Source organism: Thermobia domestica, chromosome 14, assembly GCF_964235325.1.
Source record: "Thermobia domestica chromosome 14, izTheDome1.hap1.1, whole genome shotgun sequence".
Taxonomy (NCBI): Eukaryota; Metazoa; Arthropoda; class Insecta; order Zygentoma; family Lepismatidae; genus Thermobia; species Thermobia domestica.
Genome location: NC_137467.1, coordinates 153,788,885 through 153,812,261, shown reverse-complemented (window position 1 = coordinate 153,812,261; position 23,377 = coordinate 153,788,885). Strand labels below are relative to the sequence as shown.

The 23,377-nt window shown below is 34.6% G+C and overlaps 1 protein-coding gene across 1 annotated transcript in view; it reads left to right on the top strand.

Moving 5' to 3' along the window:
* Positions 1-23,377, top strand: part of LOC145670413 (phospholipid-transporting ATPase ABCA3-like) — a 541,163-nt gene that overhangs the window by 502,870 nt on the left and 14,916 nt on the right. Inside the window, exon 24 of the mRNA XM_081739072.1 lies at positions 9,038-9,254. Within this exon, the coding sequence (XP_081595198.1) occupies positions 9,038-9,254 (217 nt within the window). The remainder of the gene's footprint in view (positions 1-9,037; positions 9,255-23,377) is intronic.

Sequence of the window (23,377 nt, the reverse complement as noted above, 5' to 3'; positions counted from 1 at the left end):
CCTCTGATGGGAATAACGTAACAACAGATGATGAAAATTAAGTCTCCTTATTGTGTGTCATTTTTAAATTCTGAGTGACACAACGCTAATTAACCTGCCCTTTCACATTTGCCATTAGGCCCATTCTTTAACTGATAATATCTAGAGAGTATGAACATCAAGAGTTTTTTTTTTATATATAAAAAATAAACTAAATTTATTCTGATGTTTTGTTAAGGAAGTTATTCGTATGCCAACTCTATATTAACATTAACACAAAATGTAGCATATGTTATTGTCACAATTATTGATAGCCTACAACAAAAATACATCATTGTCTAAATATTTATTTCTTTTTGAAAACTTTATACATTTTTGCTTATTTTTTACTTTGACTTTTCTGCAGTTTCATAATTTATGTACATAAGAGTAAGTTTCTAGTTAACATGTATTTTGTAACATCTTGCCCCAGCGTATGTAACAACTTACCCGACTTCGGGGTAAATTGTTACGTTTCATCTGCGTGTATAAAGTAGCAAACTGTGGGTTTTACACAATGCACAGCAAAGTAATACTCACTCTAAAATGTTGACAAAGGAGCGATGTATAAAATGTGAGTTTATTTTTATCTCTGTGTGCAGTATGTACTTCACAAGAAATTAAAATTTGAAAATTGTAACAACTAGCCCCGGTCTCCCCTAATATAAAATATGTAGCCAAGTCTTGACTTAAAATAATAATAATAATAATAATAATAATAATAATAATAATAATAATAATAATAATAATAATAATAATAATAATAATAATAATAATAAAGAAATCACAGACTTACAATATCGATTACGTAAACAATACCTTCCAATAAAGAGAAAATAATTTCCGCGTTGGGATTCGAACCCAGGTCTCTGCCATACCAGTTTCATGCTTAAAAAATCTTTTTTTTTTAATTCCTCATACAAAGATAAGAAAACAAACGACTAGTTACGAAAGATACAAATAGAACTTCCTATTTCTACACGTGTTGATACAATTCAAAGAATGAGAAAATAATGTCGGCCTTCTTTCCTTCTTTGGAAATTAGATGTCATAGTGGGGTCATTCCATGTCAAATCACCTAATTTTAAAACATGACCGTGTTTCAATGTCTCAGATTCTCTTCAATTTTTTTCATATATAAATAACAATGAAATTATGCTAAATTACACAGGCCTACAGAAAAAAAAATTTTCTTGGTGCCTAAAATTTTAGAGCTGATTTTAACTATGTGTGGGGCGCTGAATCCAATAATGTAAGCAGTTTTTTTCTATCAGCTCTACTTTGGTAGATACAGGCTACTGTACCAGTAGTGTTATTTACGTTACAATGTATGTGGAAGAAATATTACAATCCAAAATAAATATGTAAATTATAAATGATGTAACCACTATTTCTGCATGCTTCTTGCAATAGTATACAAAATAAGCAAAAGAAATACAAATATTCTCGTAATAACAAGTTTGAATATGATCTTATAAACTCTGCAATTCAAATAAATCCTACTGTGCTCTATAGAGATTTCCATTTGGAAGAACGGCGCTCTTTTCTCATTAGTGCTGCTATCTGTCGGTACTAAACGGAAACTAGTCATATAGTAGTTCCAGGAACGTCCACTAGATTGCATTGGTATTCTACTTGGCTAGTGGATCGTAGTTGTTGTCTTGCAGGTGGAGTGACATGTTGGAACATGTGAGTTTTGTTCTGAAATCATAACTTGTATCGCGTATACTAAGGCTTTATATTTAACATCCGTGTTAGTGGCCTGAACATAAAATGAGTTCAAGTCGAAGAAGTTGTGTTAACCATCCTGATGTGTTTTGCTACATATGTGGTGAGTACACATTTAAAGACAATAGAAAACATATCAGTGACTTTGTAAAAAAAAAGCATATCATGCATATTTTGGTGTACGCCTAGGGGACCAAGATAAAACGTGGGCTCCACATATTGTGTGTAAAATGTGTACTGAACACTTGCGACAGTGGACAACTGGAAAAAGAAAAAGTCTTAAGTTTGGTGTTCCAATGGTTTGGAGGGAACCCACAAACCATGTTGATGACTGTTATTTCTGCCTGGTAAATGTTACGGGTATGAATAGAAATAACCGGAACAAGTGGACATATCCTGATCTGCCTTCAGCAAGACGTCCAGTTGTTCATTCCGATGAAATACCAATCCCAACGTTTCACCACTTGCCAGAGCTTTGTGAGACTGAAAACGAACGTAGTGAACATTCTTGTGACATGGATGATGGAAGTGACAGTGATTATGAGGGAATGTCAACAATTCCTCAACAGTTTAATCAAGATGAGCTAAATGATCTAGTTAGGGACCTTAATCTTTCAAAAGAATCGTCTGAATTACTTGCTTCCAGATTGAAGGAGAAAAACGTACTAGAACAAGGAACTAAAATCACATTCTACCGAACAAGGGAAAAGGAGTTTTTACCATTTGCACTGAAGACACAAATCTCGTATTCTGTCACGATGTTAGAGGTCTCCTAGAACACATGGGTCTTCCAGAATACAATCCAGATGATTGGCGCCTGTTTATTGATAGCTCCAAGCGAAGTTTAAAATGCGTCCTTCTACACAATGGCAATAAATATGGCTCAGTTCCAATCGCTCATTCAACACGACTGAAAGAAGAATATGAAGCAATTGCTTTGGTTATGGAAAAAATTAAATATCAGGACCATCAGTGGGTGATTTGTGTGGATTTAAAGATGGTAAACTTTCTTCTTGGACAGCAAAGTGGCTACACAAAATATCCTTGTTTTCTATGTCTGTGGGATAGCAGAGACAAAGCAAACCATTGGTCAAAAAAAGAGTGGCCGCAGAGAGACGACATGGTTGTTGGTAAGAAAAATATTATTAACATGCCTATTGTTGAGTGTGACAAAATCATTTTGCCACCTCTACATCTCAAGCTCGGTTTGATGAAGCAGTTTGTAAAGGCGCTAAATAAGGACGGGCCGTGCTTTGCTTACATGGGAAACAAGCTACCTCAGATCAGCACAGAAAAATTAAAAGCTGGAATATTTGATGGTCCCCAAATAAGACAACTCATGAAAGATCCGGCTTTCGTGGAGTCCATGAATGAGACTGAACGTAGAGCTTGGACCTCATTTGTAGAAGTTATCAAGAATTTCCTTGGCAATAATAAAGCTGATAACTATGTTGAGCTAGTGAACCAGATGCTTAATGCATTCCAAAAACTTGGATGTAATATGAGTATCAAAATTCATTACCTGCACAGCCATTTGGACCGTTTCCCAGACAACGTAGGCAGTCTGAGTGAAGAACAAGGTGAAAGATTTCACCAAGATATTAAAACAATGGAGGACCGCTACCAAGGAAGATGGGATGCCCATATGATGGCAGATTACTGCTGGAACCTAAAAAGAGACTGTGCAAAGAAACATTCAAGGATGTCACGAAAACGAAGCTTCCGAAGTGTTGAATAGATCGTTTTGAACAAATTATTTGATTTTTTATTCATAAAAACTATTATAAAATGTAGTTACAGAGTTATTATGTACTTGATGTTTGTGTTTATATGGTTTTCATTATTTTCAAAGTGTTCCAAATAACAGATTTAAATGTCATAGTTTTCTTTTCACTTACAGTAAAACAGCACCTATGCAATTTTCAACGTTGTAGCAGGTCAGTCTTGCAATTCCTATATCTCAAAAACTAAAGCTGTTAGGGGAAAACTAACGCCATATTTGGATTCAGCGTCCCAATTCTACTTCAAATCAGCTAAGAAACACCCGGCACCAAAAACCACTGTAAGCCAGTGTTATTTTTTTCCGATTTTTTGGATGAAAAATGGGCCGAGGAGAAATTTTTGAAAACTGTGAATTTTGCTTAAATTTCACTTTTTGGCACTCAGCGTCATGATATTAAATTACCATAACTTCCTTATTTTTGAAGTTATTGGACTCTTCTAGGTGTCTAATGAAAGCTTAGTTTTTGCTCTTTTAGTAGATCTGAAGTAACCTTGCAAAAGGCTATACTTTTAAGCAGTAATGGGCATACAAACAAATTTTAAGTTTTTTTTTTTTTTTTTTTTTTTTTTTACAAATTGTGCCATTGCTCAAAAATTACAACTATGAAACTTTTGAAACTTTTTTGTACATTCATCTTAACACGTACATGGTATGGTTAAAACATAGAGGATGTTTTTGTATTTTTTAAATTATTTTTTTCTATACGGAAAGATACAGTTTTGAGTTTTGTTACAAATTGTGTCATTGCTCATAAGTTACAACTATGAAACTTTTGAGACATTTTAAATAGCATCATCTTAGCGCATACATGATATGGTTAAAAAATAAAAAGGGTGTTTTTGGTATTTTTACGATTATTATTTTTTGGTATTTTCATGTATGGAAATATACAGTTTTACTGTTGTTAACAGATTATGCCTTTCCTCTGATGTAGCGATGACTAATTCCGGAATTTTTCTTTCCGGATTCCGGAAAGTAAACTCGGAAAAATTTCGGAATTCGTAAAAATTCCGATTACGGAAAAATCTGAAATTCGGAAAAATTCCGGAAAGTAAAATTTCCGATTCCGGAAAATTTTGGCCATCCCTGCTCTGAAGTAACAACTGTCACACTTTAAAACTTTTTCAAATAATCATCTTAGTAAATATCAGGTATGCTTAAAAATAGAACTGGGTAATGTGTAGTTTTGATATTACCATAATATTATATTTTTTCTTTAATTATGACTCAACTTTTTTGCCAATTGTACCATCGCTTACAACTATCAAACTTTTGTAACTTTTTATAGGGTTAGTTTGCATTTACTAGGTATGGTTAAATAACAAAAAGGGATACAATTTTGTAATAATCTTGCGGTTTTTTGAATGGAAAATATAGGCCTAGCAATGTAAGGGGATGAGTGGTTATTACGAACCCTATCATCAGAAGTCAGAGATATTACACTAATGTACATAGATGAAAACAATAAACATACATACCAGTAATACTTCTTAGAATTACATAAATTTACATACAAAATTTGTTCTATATTTCACAGCTTATTCTTTTCATTGATGATATGGCGTCTTGTTTTAATTTTGCTTTCAGTTGCGTAAATCCGGGCTGATAGGCTTGTAAGAGATGGACTAGGGACTTCCTAGATGATAGTTTTAAAAGGTATCCAACAAAAGTCTTCATTTTCCGGCCAGTAGAATATAGAAGGCCCAGAGCGATTCATGAATTGGACTCTGATGTACAAAAATAATAATTACAAAAATACCAGAAGCACCCCTTATATTTTTTTAACCATATCATGTGTGTGCTAAGATGATCCTATAAAAAAGGTTTCAAAAGTTTCACAGTTGTAAATTTAAGCAATGACACAATTTGTAACAAAACTTAAAACTGTATATTTGCGTATATGTAAAATACCAAAAAATAATAATTACGAAAATACCAAAAACACCCTTTTTATTTTTTAGTCATATCATGTATGTTCTAAGATGATTCTATTTAAAAAATTTACAAGAGTTTCATAGTTGTAACTTACAAGCAATGGCAATTTGTAACAAAACTTAAAACTCTATATATGTATACATGTAAAATACATTTATACATTTTAAGAATAAAATACTCTAATGGGCAAAAAATTATTAATGTTAACGAGACCGAAAGAATACCTAGAGAAGATAAAATAGAAAAGACGAGTCTCGTGATTTGTCCCGTCCGATATCTTGTAATTAAAGCTCCTCGCTATATATTACCGTTTATTTAACCCTACAGCGATCAACGTTAAAAATGCAAGTGATTCATTTCTGTCACTTCTAGTTTCAATAGAGTGTTTTAAAAAAAGAAAATGATATCCATTCTCAGAACGCTAAATTCATTTTTAGAAAAACAGCTTCTCTCTATTTCTTATCGTCTTTGTTCTATGTAGATCAACTGGAATTGTAGGGGATTGATCACTTCTCGTTTTAATAGAGACATATAGATTAAATATATTATTGAGATGCTTAATAGATTACAGGAGAATGTTTCTCGCTATCTATTATCGTTTTTGTTCTATAGTGTTTAACTTTAAAAACCTCTAAAATGGTTGATTTTTACCACTTACAGTTTGACTATTACCTCCATCAGCAAACTCATTCCTAACTTTGAACCCTCTACATTCTGGTTAAATTTGATGTTCATCCATGAAGTATAGTGAGACCGATACATGAGGCCCTCTAAAAATAGTAAATATAGCTTTCCAATTGAGAGGTTTGGACGTAAAACATGGTAACCCGCCGACCGACCAAAATTGAGTTCTGAACTGTAATCAGCTTGTATTAAGTGTATGCGTAAGTTCGTCATTTCAAGTGGCTGAAAATTTCGTCGATTGATGGTGTAGGTGACTACACAATGCATGGGAAACCACAACGTGTTTGAAGTAAAACATGGAAAACTACAATAAAGATGTAAGAAATAATGGATAACGTGCGCGCTTCCACAAGCAATTTATCGAATAGAATGTAGGTTCGGTGATGTTTACTGTTGTTGATAACAGCAAAGAAAATCCTGACTATGTTCCCGAAAGTACTACGAGTTGTAGCAGGATGAACGTGGAATCTCATGAAGTATGAAAACGCTACCCTATGTAGAAACAATTACACATTGATGGGTTGCAAGCGGCTAAAATCATCACAGACAATTGATGCTTGTTACACTGATACCTTTGTACCTTAACAGACTTCCTCAACTGTAAATGGTAATATTACAGTAGTATACCAGTGTGGTACATTTTTGTTCATTTGTATAAAAAAAATGATAAGCCACATTTTACACTCAAGTTAAATGGAAGAGACGGTTTTAAATCGTGTTCATTGCAAATAATAATGTATAAATGTCATAACTTGAAATGAGAAATATCTAATATTATTACATGTTTGTATTATTTTATTGCGGAGAGAGTGAAGGGTAATGGAGTCTTACAACTTGCAAATTGCTTTCTGTTTGGCACACACACTGAGGAAAAAAATTGTATGTGGCGTACTTTTTAAACTTACATGGGTAATTCCTGTAGTTTTTGGACTTAACGTACAGCAGACCTATAACTGAAAACGTATGTTTTATAATACTTTCTGTATAAGTGTTCCATCTATACGTACTTTCCGTATGAAACAATGTAGGTAGTCAGGATCTCACATACAAATTGACGTATATAACATATAGCTGACGAAGGTAACATAAGTATACGCATATGATATACGGAAAACTGTTAGATGTCAGACATCCTGCAACGGCATGATGTAACATCTAAGGGCAGTGCATATGTAGTATACGGATAACGTATGCTCCTTACTGATTTCTATAGTAAGCAAGAGGATATCGTATATTTGTACAATATACCGCTGTCTGGAGAACGGATTTTTCTCTGTGCAGTATCGATAAGCTAATAAAATGTATTTACTAACCCTATTCGACTTTACTATCATTCCAATATTACTTTCAGTGTGACTACCTTCAAACTGAACAATGACATTTGTCTCCAAAATGTCTTGCCAGACGTGCGAAATTCAATGAAGAACGTCATGGTATTGATAATTAATCTTGTGATAATCTATATTGTGATATTCTTTCCCTTCTGTAGGTAGGAATGAGACCAATATTTTCTTAAAAGGCTCTGTCACCAATGTCTTGTCTTGCTCACATCAGCTGTCTAGCAAAAATTTTGCACTGTGGCGCACAATATAGTATCATATGTGGAAAAGAAAACATCAGTTTATTATTAAATGAAGTTAATCTATATAAATTATCCACGACAGGCTGGCACAGACAGTGAATACGCATATCAGTTTACACTACCCTCATTCCATTTATAGTCAATCGCACAGAATTGGTGCTTCAAACTAATCGCGCTGCGCCTGAGCGGTCAGCTGCGAAACTATCCTGAGCGATACTCCGAACCCTATCGGGCTATGCTTATGCATTGCGGAAGATGGTGTTCCAATACATCATCGCTTGCCATGTTTTTTTTTCAGTTTTCAGTGAATTGAAATACGGAAAAATACTGGTCAAACTCCAAGGAATATTTGAAGATATTCAGCGACAAAATAGGCCGAAAAAATTAAGAAAAAATGATTAGAGAGAATGTGCTCTCAAAGCTGTGAAAAGGATGGCCTTTATTCTAGAGAAAACCTATGTTTGCATACATTGTCCCTAGCCGATTGTTTTTGGCCACATTTATCGCCTATTATCGTAAAAACATTCCCCGAAGCGTGGTCACTATTTTTCAACAATAACCATGAAAATCCGTTGACAAATTATTTTTTAAAATTGCTAGCGATGAGATATTGAAACATCGTCTTTCAAAGAGGCCAACTGAGTTCGGAGTCTCGTTCACGTTAGTTCCGCGGTCAAGCATTTTGGAGACAAATGTTGTTCAATTTGAAGGTGTCCACACGGGAAAGTGCCATTTGAATGACAATATAGTCGAATAAGATTGACAAATACATTTTACCAGCCTATCGATCCGGTGTGCCAAACAGAAGGCAATTTGGAAGTTGTAAAACACCATTGCCTTTCACCTTCTCCATAATAAATGTCCTTATCTTGCAAAATGATTACGGTTTGACTTCCCCACTGTGATGGGTAGCCAAGAAAACCCCCCGATACCAAAATTGATGCGTGTATCTCAAAAAATAGTTACTGTACGTCAAACCTTTTGCAAAATCTGTTCAATTTTGAACTTGGAACGCTTGTGATTCAAACATGCTTCCGATCGAGAATTTCTCCGTTTGTGTAATTGTTTCATATGTAAAACGAGTCGATTAAGCATAATATCAACATGAAGTCAGAGAAACACCTCGCAACCTTCCCTAGTTAGATAGATAAATGTTTCGTAGACTAAACGTTTTATAAATTAGTTTTAAATAATTTGTTTAAGTTACAATCCTTGATTTAGTTAAGTTTAAGTCTTTATTGGAAATAATAATTAAATTCCCGTTTCTGGAAATAATGTTTCTGTTTCTGTTTCTGATTTCTTTTAAGCATGGACGAATGTGAAAAAGTCTGTGACAAATTGGCAATAATGTTGCGAGGAAAATTAAAATGTATAGGATATATTCCATATTTGAGAAATAAATACAGTCAAGGATACACAATTTTCGTGAAATGCGATAAAAATGCTACGAAAGAAACAATTGAGAGCATTCATAACTATATGCGGGAACAATTTCAGCCATGTTTCTTACGGGACGAACATTTGGTAAGAGTTGTAATTTTAAGAAGACATATTAATTTTTCTAACAGATTGTCTCTTTTCTAGGGATTTTAGATGAAAGTACATCATCAAAAAGTAATAAAAGTCCTATTACAGGGTTTTCATAGTCTGGACGGATTTAATTTGCTTATAATTTTCACAAAAATGCTTATAATGAAATCAAATAAAGTGCAAACGGTAGCGGAAGGATTAAATTTTTAATTGGCAACACTGTTAGATAAGCGGCGACTCTGAACACGTTGAGAGAGGGAGAGGGAGGGCAAGGGTCAGTTTCTTACCAAAATCCATCCATTGTTGTTTCAATGTTGACTGTTAAAAGTAAGTTGTAAGCTGTATTGGTGTGTGTGTCTTTTAAAGAAATAAATAAATGAAAAACTCCTCTGAGAAGACTATTTTTTTTACCGTGTCAAAAATGGCGTCGGTGAAAGAGAAAGCGCAATGTGTTCTGTGGTACGCAGAGCTAAAATCACCAATTCTGGTGTGTCGAAAGTTCACCAAAGAGTTCAAAAAGCCGACACCGACTGAGAGTGCAATCCGAAAATGGTATGCTAAGTTCTTGGAGACAGGAAGCGTCCTGGACCGTCCTCGAAGTGGGAGGCCGCCAACATCGCCTGCAACAGTGAGCAGGGTAAGGGAAAGCATTATCAACAGCCCATAGAAGTCGATTCCTAGACGGTCCATGGAACTCGGAATTCCACAGACAACCGTGAATGAACTGAGCTGGTGCAGATTACAGGTAAAAATTTAATCCTCCCGCTACCGTTTGCACTTTATTTGATTTCAATATGAGCATTTTTATGTAAATTATAAGCGAATTAAATCCGTCCATACTTTATGAAAACCCTGTACTACTGATAAATCGTTTAATTCTAACACAGTAAAAGAAAATCAAACATAATCAAATTTCAAAGTTTTCAAACTCTGGAATATATGGAGAGAGGATTTTAGAATTTTAGATTCCTAAGCTCTTGGCATCTAAGGCTCTTTAGCCAGTCACGTTTGAAGGACGACGTCCCTCGGCGAGCACACTATCCAGGGAAAGGGAAGGAAGAAAGGATTTGGGAAGGAAGGATGCGGTCTGGGACCTGTCATTTAAGTACCACCCCGGCACATGCCAGGTGGGAATGAGGAAAACCTCATTCAGGGTAGCTAGCCTGAAAAAGCGTTTTACACTTTTTCCATCGAGTGTCCCCACCGGGAATCGAACCTGGGACCGCTCGTACCGAAGGCGAGAACCTTATCGACTATGCTACGTGGTGCCATTGAATATGCGGAGAGAATTATAAATAGTTGCGGGACTTGCTGTTTCGCTTAATAATACTGACTGATAAGTGATCATATTAGGCTAGAAGAATTTACCCGGGAGAGTACTACCATGAGCAAAATAAATGACGCGTCTCTTTATTCTGAAGTTTTTTGAAAATATCTCTGTTTTCTTCATATGTTCGAAATTTCGGAAGGTTTCCCCAGCAGGACAGGTTAATAACGAACCCGTTTTTAATATTTGTGTTAGATATTAGCTTAAAATAAATAAATTAGAAGCAAAAAACATTAAATCGACAGAAATCTCGAGAATTACCAACTCTGCTAAAGTGGGAAATTTTCAAGAACGCGAGGGAATTCTGCAGTTCAACACGAAGCAGCGACATCTATGTCATTGAGAGAGATGTGGATTAGATCTACAAACGAAACTTTTAAGGAAATATTTGTAATGTGTCTTATTACATGCATTATCAGCGAACTCCAAATATGTGAATCTATGCTAAGTATTAACGTATAGATAGAGCAAATAGTGGAAATTACCTATGGAAAAAGACGAATTCTTAGCACAATCGTAATGAAAAATCGTCTTTACCGTAGAACAGGTTCAATTCATGTAAGGAAACAGGTAGCTCAGTTAGTAAAAGCAACTAGTCTGTATGCCGAAGGTATTGGGTTCGAACCCCATGGAATTCTGATATAATGTTTTATTACTGTGGTTATTTTATTTTTTTTATGTGGGAAAAAATCAAATTGTAACATATGTGTAAAACTCATGACGATACCAAAAAAAAATGCCGTTCTCGCACTTGCATTAGTGTCTCTAATTTTTGTTTGCAAACAGTTTCGTAATAATTTCCCCTGTGCTCACTACTCACTACATGCTCACTGGTGCATAACGAATGTTTTCCAGTAAATGTTAATTCTAATTTGGAGAATTTTATAAAGTTTCACAATGTTTCTCGCTTGATAGTCTTCTATCTACTTTTTTGGACACTTTGATAACAGATTTCCCTACTAAATGTTTAATTTCCCCTATATATATTTAATTACAGAAAAGTTTTACATGTATTTGTCTTAAATTGAAATTGTTTTGAATTTACCACATGAGGTAAGTAGCCCGAAGGAGGAGAACTAAAGTAACTGATATTCTACGTAAAAGCAACCTATTGTAGAATGATTATGCTTCTTAACTTCAGCACATAATCTTTACGTTGGTCAGACAGAGAAAAACCCTGTTTTTTTCTCTCCTATGACCACTCATCTTAAAGCTCTACATGTAATGATTCGTGTCACATAACTTCGGCTCTCCAAAGACATTTATTATTATTATTATTATTATTATTATTATTATTATTATTATTATTATTATTATTATTATTATTATTATTATTATTCCTGAATATGCCACCCTTACATAATGTAACTTTAGATATCTTGGTTTAAAGTGCTTTCTTTAGTAATAATTTGAGCAACCATGTAACAAAATTTAAAATGTATGAGGGGGCACGAAGTTTTACTCTCCCCCCCCCTCTCTCATTTCAGCACCGTCCCAACAGAAAGTATATAATTTCTGACAAGCAGAGTAGACAAAATGAATAAGAAATATATTTAAAGTAACCTTTCCTCCTTCGTGAATGGAATATCACGTAACATTTTTTATTCTACTGAAGACGACCCTAGGCCGTGGTTAGGTAGGTAACAAAAGAAATATCTAATATATTTATTGCGCCCCTTGACTGTAATATTACCTCTTTTTTTATTTGTTCGAGGCCACCCTACATAACCAAGGGTGACAAAAAGAATAGGAAAAGAGTCTAAAGATTACAAAACACTTTATATTTTGTCAGAAACAAGGCAGTGTATACACAACATTGTTTTCGTTAACAAGTGTTTCACCGTTGAGTCGCTTATAAAATTAGGCAGAATAAAGTTTTCTAGAGGGATTTGTCCAGGATGGTTTTGTGTCGGGCTAATAACGATGAGTATAATTATTTACATCACCGTTAAAGAAATAGAAAACTTTCTGAAAGGAACTTACTTAGGAAACATCAGATCCTCCTTCTACTTAATTGCATCTGGCGTTCTAAATGAAAGTTCTATGGGACTATTAGAAAAATATATACGAGTATTCCCGTTTCCACGCTGATGGTAGAATTTCTTAAGCAGTTATTGAATTACGTTCGAAGCATACGCGTAAATAGCGCCCCCGCAACCCTGTGACGTGGGGACCGCACAAGCTGCAAGGCCAAAAATATACAGAAAGTACGCAGGGGCGGACCAGGCCAAATTTTCACCCGGCCAAGTGACTTTTTGGCGCCCTCCCCCTAGTACTAGCCTATATTTTACATTTTATCATAGTGTTTTTAATATTTTAAACCCATTTTTCAAAAAGATATTCATTACCTAGGAAAACTTCACAAAGAATATGGCCCGCTATAAACAATACGAACTCCCCGCCCCCCGCTTGGTCTTGTGGCTAGCACGCCTGCCTTCTGTGGTACCGGATCCAATTCCCGGTGGATTACTGTTGAACGATAAAAGTGGTTCAGATTCCACTATAATTAGTATCCACATCTCCTTTGGCCATTAAGGCATAACCGTGGAACGCCGTTTTCACATCTCCATTTTTCGATACAGCCCCCTTATTACTATGAAACTCTTCTTCCATGGTTATGTAATTGCCACTACTTTACAAGAATGTAAACCAAAAACGTCAGTAGAAAACACGTTCTAAAATTTAATTTTTGAGGCTTGTTTTGGCGCCCCGGTCAGTCGCCCGGCCCTTGGCACGCACCTGAAAGTACGGACGCATAACTAAGGACTGCGGAGGAGAGGTTAACTTTCATATTATGCCACTGGTTTGACGTGTTTGAAATGTTCAGTGACTGATCGGTTAGTGAAATAATTTCGATGGTTACTGATGTTTAAAGTTTAGCTGAGACAAAGTTACCTAACCAAATACATTTGATATCGCGATGTCACAATTTGATTTTTCCTCACCTAAAAAAGATAAAAACAATCAATAGTAATAAAAACCCTTACTCGTACTGGGCTCTAACAACCTAATTCGTACAGACTAGCTGCTCTGACCAACTGAGTTTCGATTTCTTACGCGAAAGAAGTCTGTTATATTACGAGGCATGCTTTTCATTAGCAAAACTGTTCGAAGTAATACGAACATGGCTCAAGAACAGAGACGGAACTGAATTACCACTCGATTGACCTTGAGGCCAAATCACCAAAGGGTAGCTATAAACGTAAGTTCAGCATGCATTTCTGTGGAGTTCTGTTCAGTATTCCTATCTGCCAATCACGGTTGTTTGTAAGAGTAATATTTTACAAACCTAACCTTTCGATAGAGCACAATAGCAAAAGAATAAAAGGGAAGGAATTCTTGCCCTTGTGAACGTTGGATACCACCATGTGCAATAAAACTGTCGCGTCTCCTTGAAGTGATATTTTATCGAAAATAACTCTTTTCCCTTTATATATCCGAACTTTTTGAGGGTTTCAAAATGAGGAAACATTACTGACAAACAAGGACGCATTCAGGGGTGGGTGGGGGTCCGGACCCCCTCTGAAATCGCAACTTTTCTGTAAATTTAGCCTAATTTTTGGGATTATCTTTTAAAATTTTATTATAATTTATCCTAATATTGAAGTCGGGCCCCTTCCGAAATAAATTACTGTATACATACCTGCTGACAATTTTCAATATATTCGTTAAATAATAAAGTAAAATGATTAAATTAGGAGCAAAAAGCTTCAACACGGGCTAACTTTTGTCCACTGCCAATATTGTTAAAAGGGATATTAATAGCAAAAACTGCTAGTCAATGCTGAACCTTGAAACTTCACCCCGAACAGCAAGTCTATTATTGAGAACTACATATGAAACATTTTATCTAAACTTATCTAGCTTTTATCTGGCATGAAATTATTATATACCAAAATGCACTACCCTAAAATGTGTATCTAAACATTGCTCTACGTATCTACGAAGCAATGAAAATTTTTTATCGAAATATTTGGGCAGGAAACTCTAACAGCCAGCCATTTTATTTAAATCGTAATAAACCCTGTAACCGTGCGTTATCGTGAAGACAAAGCTTGGTCCATTGGTAAAGTGTTGGAAGAATGAAAACTCAATATTCGTAGGTTCGAATCTATCCACTCACCAGAACATTTTATTCTTATGTGTAACGATGAAATAAGAAAGAAACATGTATAACCGTTAAGACAAAACTTCAACCAAGTCTGAAGAGAACAATACTAAAATAGTAACACAATGACGTCAACCAAGAATTATTTCATGTAGCGTTTGGACGAAATTACAACTGTCAATAATTGCAGAAGTAAAAACAGGCTGATAGGCGTACTGTAGTCTAGACTTCTGAATGCATTTACTTCCTCAAAACTTCCGTCTCGTCATTGGTATGCCGTTAGTCATGGTAAAACCTTTCAATTGGAAGTGAAATGATAAACTAAAACAGTTTTAAATCAATAAATGTCTATGTGTAAAAGTAGGTGTCTTTTATCTGTAGTTCTGAGTTCCTTTTACTTTGAAGTGACAAATGAGAGAAGAAAGTATGGTGATCGAAAAAAAATCAAATTTGAGATTTCAACGAATTTACACGTATTATTGCCCCTAATACCGAAAAAGTTATTTTTTGATACATGTCCATCTGTTCGTCCGTCCGTTCGCTACACTTTTCTGTGCACTCGCCTAGAGGCCAACCGTTCAACTTATCTGCACCAAATTTTAGTTTAAGATTTTCATAATATTTCCTATAGTTTCTTTTATTTCCCTCCTACTCCCAAAACAACGGTAAGTTGAGTTGATTTTGAGTTTAACGTCCCTTTTCAGCAGCGAGGCTATATGAGACGTGGACCTACTGATTTACGTGGAATCCGAACCACATGACAAAACAAGGGTAGTTTCCTGTACGATGAAAATAGAAAAAATATATTTTCTCATAACTGGCTCTAACGATCTTGTTTTCTTTCTTTTTTTATAAATCAATATTTAATTAGCAACCCTATTTTGTGGTATAAGGCATTTATCAGAAAAATCTACAAGGGGTAGTTTATACTTAGGGGTGAGTTTTTTCTCAGTGATTTTCTCAAAATGGACTCAAGTGTTTTCGTTCATATTTCATAAATAAATATTTCATTAATAACTTATCAATATGGCATAACTCGTTTGTCCTAAAAAAATGCGAGGGGTAGTTTATTCTTGGTGGAGTGTGTTGTCTGGGCGATTTTCTCAAAAATGACTCAAAAGAGTTTATTCGTATTTCAAAAATACATATTTCGTTAATAACCGAACAATATGGGAAAACTCGTTTGTCCTGAAAAAAAATACGAGGGGTAGTTTACTCTTGGGGGTGTTTTTCCTCCACGATTTTTTCTAAAATGAATCAAGCAATTTTGTTCGTACTCAGAGATAAATATTTCATTAAAAACCTAATAATATGGAATAACTCGCTTGCCCTGAAAGAATCCTCAAGAGATAGTTTATTCAGGAAGTTATTTTTCCCTCACGATTTTCTCAAAACTTACGTGGACAATTTTATTGATAATTCATAAATAAATATTTCATTAATAACCCTATATTTTGGTATAAGTGATTTCTATGAAAAACAATTACGACGGATAGATTATTTTGGGGGTCAAGGTTTTTCCCAACAATTTTCTCGAACGACAGGCGATTTTGTTCAAATTTCGCAAATAAGTATTTCATTAATAAGCAAAAGTATATCTTAACTCATTGTTCGAAACAATTCACAAGAGGTAGGTTACTTCTGAGGTGTTCTTTTTGAACGACTTTCTCGAAAATGACTCATTTGATTTTTCATATTTCACAAACAATTATTGCATTAATTGCTCTATTATATGTCTAATGAAAATGTGCTCAAAGTGTGAGTTAGTTTTGTAGTGTGGATTTTCTTCAATCGAAGTTTTTTATTCGATAATCTGACATTCGATGTATTTGAATAATACGATATTTTTTTCGTATTATCCAAATACACACTTCAGTAACAACTGCGGCCTAACACAGTTAAGAAATTGAATTGAAAAAGTTTAGTGCGGTGGCCCTGTAATTGAATATTTTTTGGTAAACACCCTAGCTTTTTGTGGTAAACTCAGGCTTTTCTTTTTCGAGCGACAAAAGAGAGAAGAAAATATGGTGAATTTGAAAATAGTATATCAAATTCAGATTTCAACGGATTTACATACTTCATGGCGTCTACATACCGAAAATGTGATTTTTCGATACCCGTCCTTCCGGTCCGTCCGTTCGGTACACTTTTCTGTGCACTCGCCTAAAGGCCATACCGTTCAACGTATCAACACCAAATTTTAAACTTAGGGTGTACATAGTATTCCTACAGGAGATTTTCCCATTTTTTCCTACCGCCTAAAATAACTGTGGTTTACTAACAGCCGAAAATCGTAAAAAGCTATTTTCTCCAAAATGGTTTTAACAATTTTGTTTATTTTTCATTAATCAATATTTAATTAACAACCCTATATTGCAGTATCAGATATTTCTCTTAGAAAAATTTACGAGATGTAGTTTATTCTTGGAGGTGACTTTTTCTCGACGATGTTGTCAGAAAGGACACTGGCAAATTTTGTACACACTTCATAAACAAATATTTAACCTTGCAGCATGGTATAAGTCAATTGACCTGTAGTATCTTATTCTTGGAGTTGAATTTATTTCCAGTGAGTTTCTCAAACACGACCAGTTGGCAACCCTGTATCTCGACAACGAAGCTGAACTCGAAAACTGCAAGAGGGCTATTTCTCTCCTTTTGCTATCACGAATCATCTCCCGAAGTTTGTGGACATCTTTCAGGCTCACCCTTAATGAAGTTTCTTTTCGAAAAGTTAACTATTAACTTTAACATTGTTTATTTTTAAAAAAAATCACAAATGCCGTTATTAATTTTAAGGCAGAGAGCTACTTTTGAGAGAATAGATCTTTAAAAATAATTTTAAAACTTAGACTTTTGTTTTCGAGACATTCCAGACAAGACGAGACATTTTAAAAGCTATCTCGTGTCCAAAACATTTGTTACGTCTTCTTTTGGATGTCACAAAACGCGTCTCGTCTCTTTGTCGAGACATGTCTTATCTCGTGCGCATTCGTTAACACTTGGGAAGGATTATCTTTCTACTCAAAGCATTGTTTTTATAATGGTTGCATATTTATGATAATTGCCGTCAACATAAATTACAGTTCTTTCAGTTGAATTAATTGTTTATTATTATTAAAATTAAAATTAAATGGAATATCTAGTTTTACGTTGCACGATTATGCACCTACGCTAAGGGAGAATGATGATGAATCAAATGATGAAATGAAGAAAGTGGGAGGAAAATGGGAAATTCCAACAAAACCCATACCCATGCACACGGTATTTGTCTACCTCAAATTTCACTTGGCGCGAAGTGGAGTCGAGCCACGGATCCCATGAATGCTCTATTATTATTATTATTATTATTATTATTATTATTATTATTATTATTATTATTATTATTATTATTATTATTATTATTATTATTATTATTATAATTGAAGTGAGCTTAACGAGTTTCAACGGTCCGACTCAACCAATGTTTGGGTGCCTGTTCGTTCGTCTACTCCATGACAACTTTTCATAAAAGACATTTCCTTTTAATGAAACTAGTAAGTGCCTTCTAGCTTTGAGAAGTAACTATGCTTGAAATTTGAAATCTGCAAAATATAAGAGGTAAAATTAACCAAATGGTGCAAGTTTACACTAATGTATACAAAACAATTTTGCAATATCAATTACGTGATCTTGTCCCATAAAGAAGCCGAAACCCCTACACCGAAGAGCCCTCCGAGATTTGATAATTGTCCACAAGGACTGAAATTGTCATTTGAAGTCAAGACTTTAATATGAAGCCAATAATTTCTTTAAAATAGACGAAAAATTCGAAAGTTATAAGCATTTTCATATTTTTGCCTTTTCCCATAATGGAGCCGTAGCACACTATACTGATGAGCCCCCCCGACTCCAAGATTTGATCATTCTCCATCGGACTGAAATTGCCATTTGGAACCAACACTTTAATACGAAGCCCAACATTTCTTTAAAATAGACGAAAAATTCGAACGTTATAAACATTTTAATATTTTTGCATTTGCTCGTAAGGGGCCCGTATTAGCCTACACTGAAGAGCCCCACGAGATTTGATCCTTGACCACTGGGACTGAAATTCTCATTTGAAACCAAAACTTTAATATGAAGCCAAAAACTAAACTTTTACATCAATTTAAACAGACTAGGTTCCAGTTCAGTCCATTATTATGTTTAGTTTAGTTAAGTGGTAATTTGTGACAGCTTCACATCATCAAAAGAATCTTTCACTCCCCCCCACCCCAAGGAGTTTGTGCTGGATCCGCCACTGGATTCAATAGACATTTTTCCTATTCTTTTTATCACCTTGTTGGGGCTCCCTCGTACAAATAAAGAAGCGGTAATAATACAATCAAGGGGCGCTATATATTAGGTATGTCTTTAATTACGTACCCCTAACCGCACAGGGCCACCTTTGGTAGAATAAAAAAATGCTACGTGATATTCCAATCATGAAAGGGGAGAGGATGCTGTAAATATATTTCTTATTCATTTTGTCTACCCTGCTTATAAGAAATTACTTTCTGTTGGAAGGGTACTAAAATGAGAGGGGCAAAATAAAACGCCGTACCCCCTCCTACATGGTTGTTCAAATAATTACTAAAGGAAGAACTTTAGACTAACGAGGAAGGTCCATAAACCGTGAGAGTTGAATTTTGATGAAAATTTGTGACAAGATTCAGTTCGAGTTGCTAAGTAACGTAGTAATAGTCACTCGATGCGCAAATGCTTCGTTCAGCTGCTACACCGACGCCATCTTGAAATCCTGTAGGCAATGCCCAAGAATACCCTTTTAGCACAAAAATGAAAAAAGCTTTTGATATATCTGACTTCAGTATTGTAAACCAAGGTAAATCATCTATATGTGAGAGTACTTCCAGTGCATGACCGCCATCTTGAAAGGCGCAATATTGAATCGTCGTCAAATACATAAATGGCAAGGGGGTCATGTGGGGTATCAAATAGCACTGGAATTTACTCCTGAATTCATTTCCGTAATCAAAGTTTAGATATCTGTTTTCACTTCAGGGTTAAGAGCTCTCTCGCTCACAGGAACATACAAAAACTGAGCAAGTAAAATTTGTGATATGAAATGCGGTCCTGCAAACACTTGCATGATTTTAACTAATGCAATAGTAGTTATTTGATCTACAATAGCTACTATACCAATCAGATCTTGATACTAGTGAGAGATATCGTTAATTAAATTGAAATGCCTGTAGTGGAAAATGGAATAGCAGCACTGTAACAAATTATACCTATTTCTAAATTGCTATATATAAGAGTCTGTGTGTGTTGCGATTATGCATAGCATTTAAATGCTGTAATATACGTTAGGTGGAATGGCACATATGGTTTTAAAGAATCTGTCTTGAAGTTATTAGAAACTTAATAGAAAAAAATATTAGAAAAATAATATAAACTATTGCACATAAGCAAATATTAACCTACTAACCTTTTGCTCTTCAATTGTGATGATGGAGATCCAAACCGTAGTGATTAGCACACAGCATCATGGAGCAGTGCAAACACTTAACAAATGCACTTTCGTCACAATCTTCATGACCACAGACACTATTTTCTACTAGTCTTCAGAACATTTGTAAATGAACCAACTATTGCTCCTGTCACATTTCTGCCATGTCCTTTAGGACTGGCGCACAAAATTGATGATACACAACAGAATGCATTTTCTTTATGAAATTTCTGCTATATAACTTGTACACCGAACAAGTGAACACCTGCTACAATCAGTTATTTATCACAGTTTTGATATGAAAACTAGTCTTGCCCATATTATAAGCAAGTGTTTTATCGTTAAAGGTGGAAAGATGCAGATATTTAATTATTTTATATTAAAGGAAAAAGGAGGCTTGTTTTATGGATTGCAACTTGGAATTGAATCTTGTAATAATCTTTACTGCCACATATTCTTAGCAGTTGTGCATGCATTCTCTTATCACTAATAGCAGAACAGACACAAGAAAAATGAATTCTAAGTTTCCAGGTGTATCTTCTAAGAATTGGCTGTAAACTGATAATTTAAATCTTCTTCATTGTTCAATGTGGCAGCAATAAATCGATTGTATTTAGAGAAACTGTCAATAAATACATTAAAGTATTTTAACTTCGTAATATGCATGGTAAATTATAGGTCGTCAAATATGAGTATTGAAGAGGAACGCAATATTCTGCAACAATGATGGTCTTTGCGTAAGGTTTCTAGATTGGAGAATAAAACTTAACACACTATAATGGACCACGTAAAATTGTCTAAAAGAGATTTTTGATTTGATACAATTCAACGTCCCACACGCCTGCTACGCTAAAGGAGACGCGGACTTACTGATTATAGTTGAATCCGAACCATTTTGGTCGTTCAACTAATATGTACCAGTTTATATAATTTTTCTAATATATATCCGAACAATCCCTTTGGTATTCTCTGCTTGTCAGTATTATTAGGCATGTGTTTCATCGACCAACATTCTATTCCATCGCACTTTGAAATAGGTATAACTTGTAGCTGATATTCCATTTTTCACTACAGAAATTTCAATTTAATTAACGATTTCTCGTACTAGTCTCAAGATCTGATTGGTATAGTTGCTATTGTACTGCATTAACTACTACATTAGTTAAAATCATGCAAGTGCTCGCACCACCGTGTTTCATGACAAGTTTAACTCTCACAGTTTTTATATGTTCCCTTGGGTAAGAGGGCTCTTAACTCTGAAGTGAAAACAGATATTTAAACTTTGGTCGCGGAAATGGATTCAGGAGTAAATTCCAGTGCTATTTGATACGCTACGTGACCCCATTGCCATTTATCATATTTGACGGCGATTCAATATGGCGCCTTTCAAGATGGCGGTCATGCACTGGAAATACTCTCGCATGTAGATAATCTACCTTGGTTTACAATACTAAAGTCAGATATATCAAAAGCTTTTTCATTTTTGTGCTAAAAGGGTATTCTTGGACATTGCCTACAGGATTTCAAAATGGCGTCGGTGTAGCAGCTGAACGAAGCATTTGCGCATCGAGTGACTATTACTACGTTACTTAGCAACTCGAACTGAATCTTGTCACAAATTTTCATCAAAATTCAACTCTCACGGTTTATAGACCTTCCTCGTAAAATATCTAAGATTTAAACTAAGAAACTAAGATATCCTTACAATATGTAAGGATGGCATATTCAGGAATATTATTATTATTATTATTATTATTATTATTATTATTATTATTATTATTATTATTATTATTATTATTATTATTATTATTATATGAATGTTTTTGGAGCACCGAAATTTTGTGAGACCAACAATGGAATGTAGAGGTTTAAGATGGGTGGTCATAGGGAGGAAAAACCAGAATTTTTTTTTCTGTCTGGCTCTCTAACGTGAAGATTATGTGCTGATGGCAAGAAGTATCATCATTCTACAATACATTCTATTCTTTTACGTAGAATATCAATTACTTGAGTTTTCCTCCTTCGAGCTATTTATCTCATGTGGTAAATTCAAAACAATTTCAATTTAATACAAATACATTGTAAAACTTTTCCGTAATTAAACATCTAGGGAAAATTAAACATTTAATAGGGAAACCTGTTACCAAATTTCCAAACAAGTAGATAGAAGACTATCTAGTGAGAAATATTGTGAAACTTTATAAAATTCTCCAAATTAGGATTAACATTTACTAGGAAACAACGCGCCAGCGAGCATTACGTATAGTGAGCAGTGAGCACATGGGAAATAATTACTAAACTTTTTGCAAACAAAATTAGGGATGCTAATGCAAGTGCGACAACGACATTTTTTCTTTTTTTGGTATCGTCATGAATTTTACACATATGTTACAATTTGATTCTTTCCCACATAAAAAAATAAATAAAATAACCATAATAATAAAAATTACAATGTCACTTCCATCTAGATTTGAACCCGCTACCTTCGGCATACAGACTAGTTGCTTTAATTAACTGAGCTACTTGTTTCCTCACGTGAACTGTCCCTGTTCTACGGTAAAGACGATTTTTCATTACGGTCGCGCTACCAATTCGTCCTTTTCCATACACAATTTCCACTTTTTGCTCTATCTTTACGTTAAAACTTGGCATATATTCATATATTTGGAGCTTGCAGATAATGCACGAAATAAGACATATTAGAAATATTTCATTAAAGTTTCGTTTGTAGATTTTATCCACATTTCACTCAGTGACATAGATGTCGCTGCTTCGTGTTGAACTGCAGAATTCCCTCGCGTTCTTGAAAATTTCCCACTTTAGCAGAGTTGATAATTCTCGAGATTTCTGTCGATTTAATGTTTTTTGCTTCTAATTTATTTATTTTAAGCTAATATCTAACACAAATATTAAAAACGGGTTTGTTATTAACCTGTCCTGCTGGGGAAACCTTCCGAAATTTCGAACATATAAAGAAAACAGAGATATTTTCAAAAAACTTCAGAATAAAGAGACGCGTCATTTATTTTGCTCATGGTAGTACATGTGCCTTTAAGATTTAATTATGAAAATAGGGCTCTACCCAAATACCTAGTTTATGCTCAAAATACCATGGTTTTTCTGGGAATAATATGTAAGTTTTACAGCATTACTAGCTCAAATGCCCGTTCTATGCACGGTAAGAACAGTTT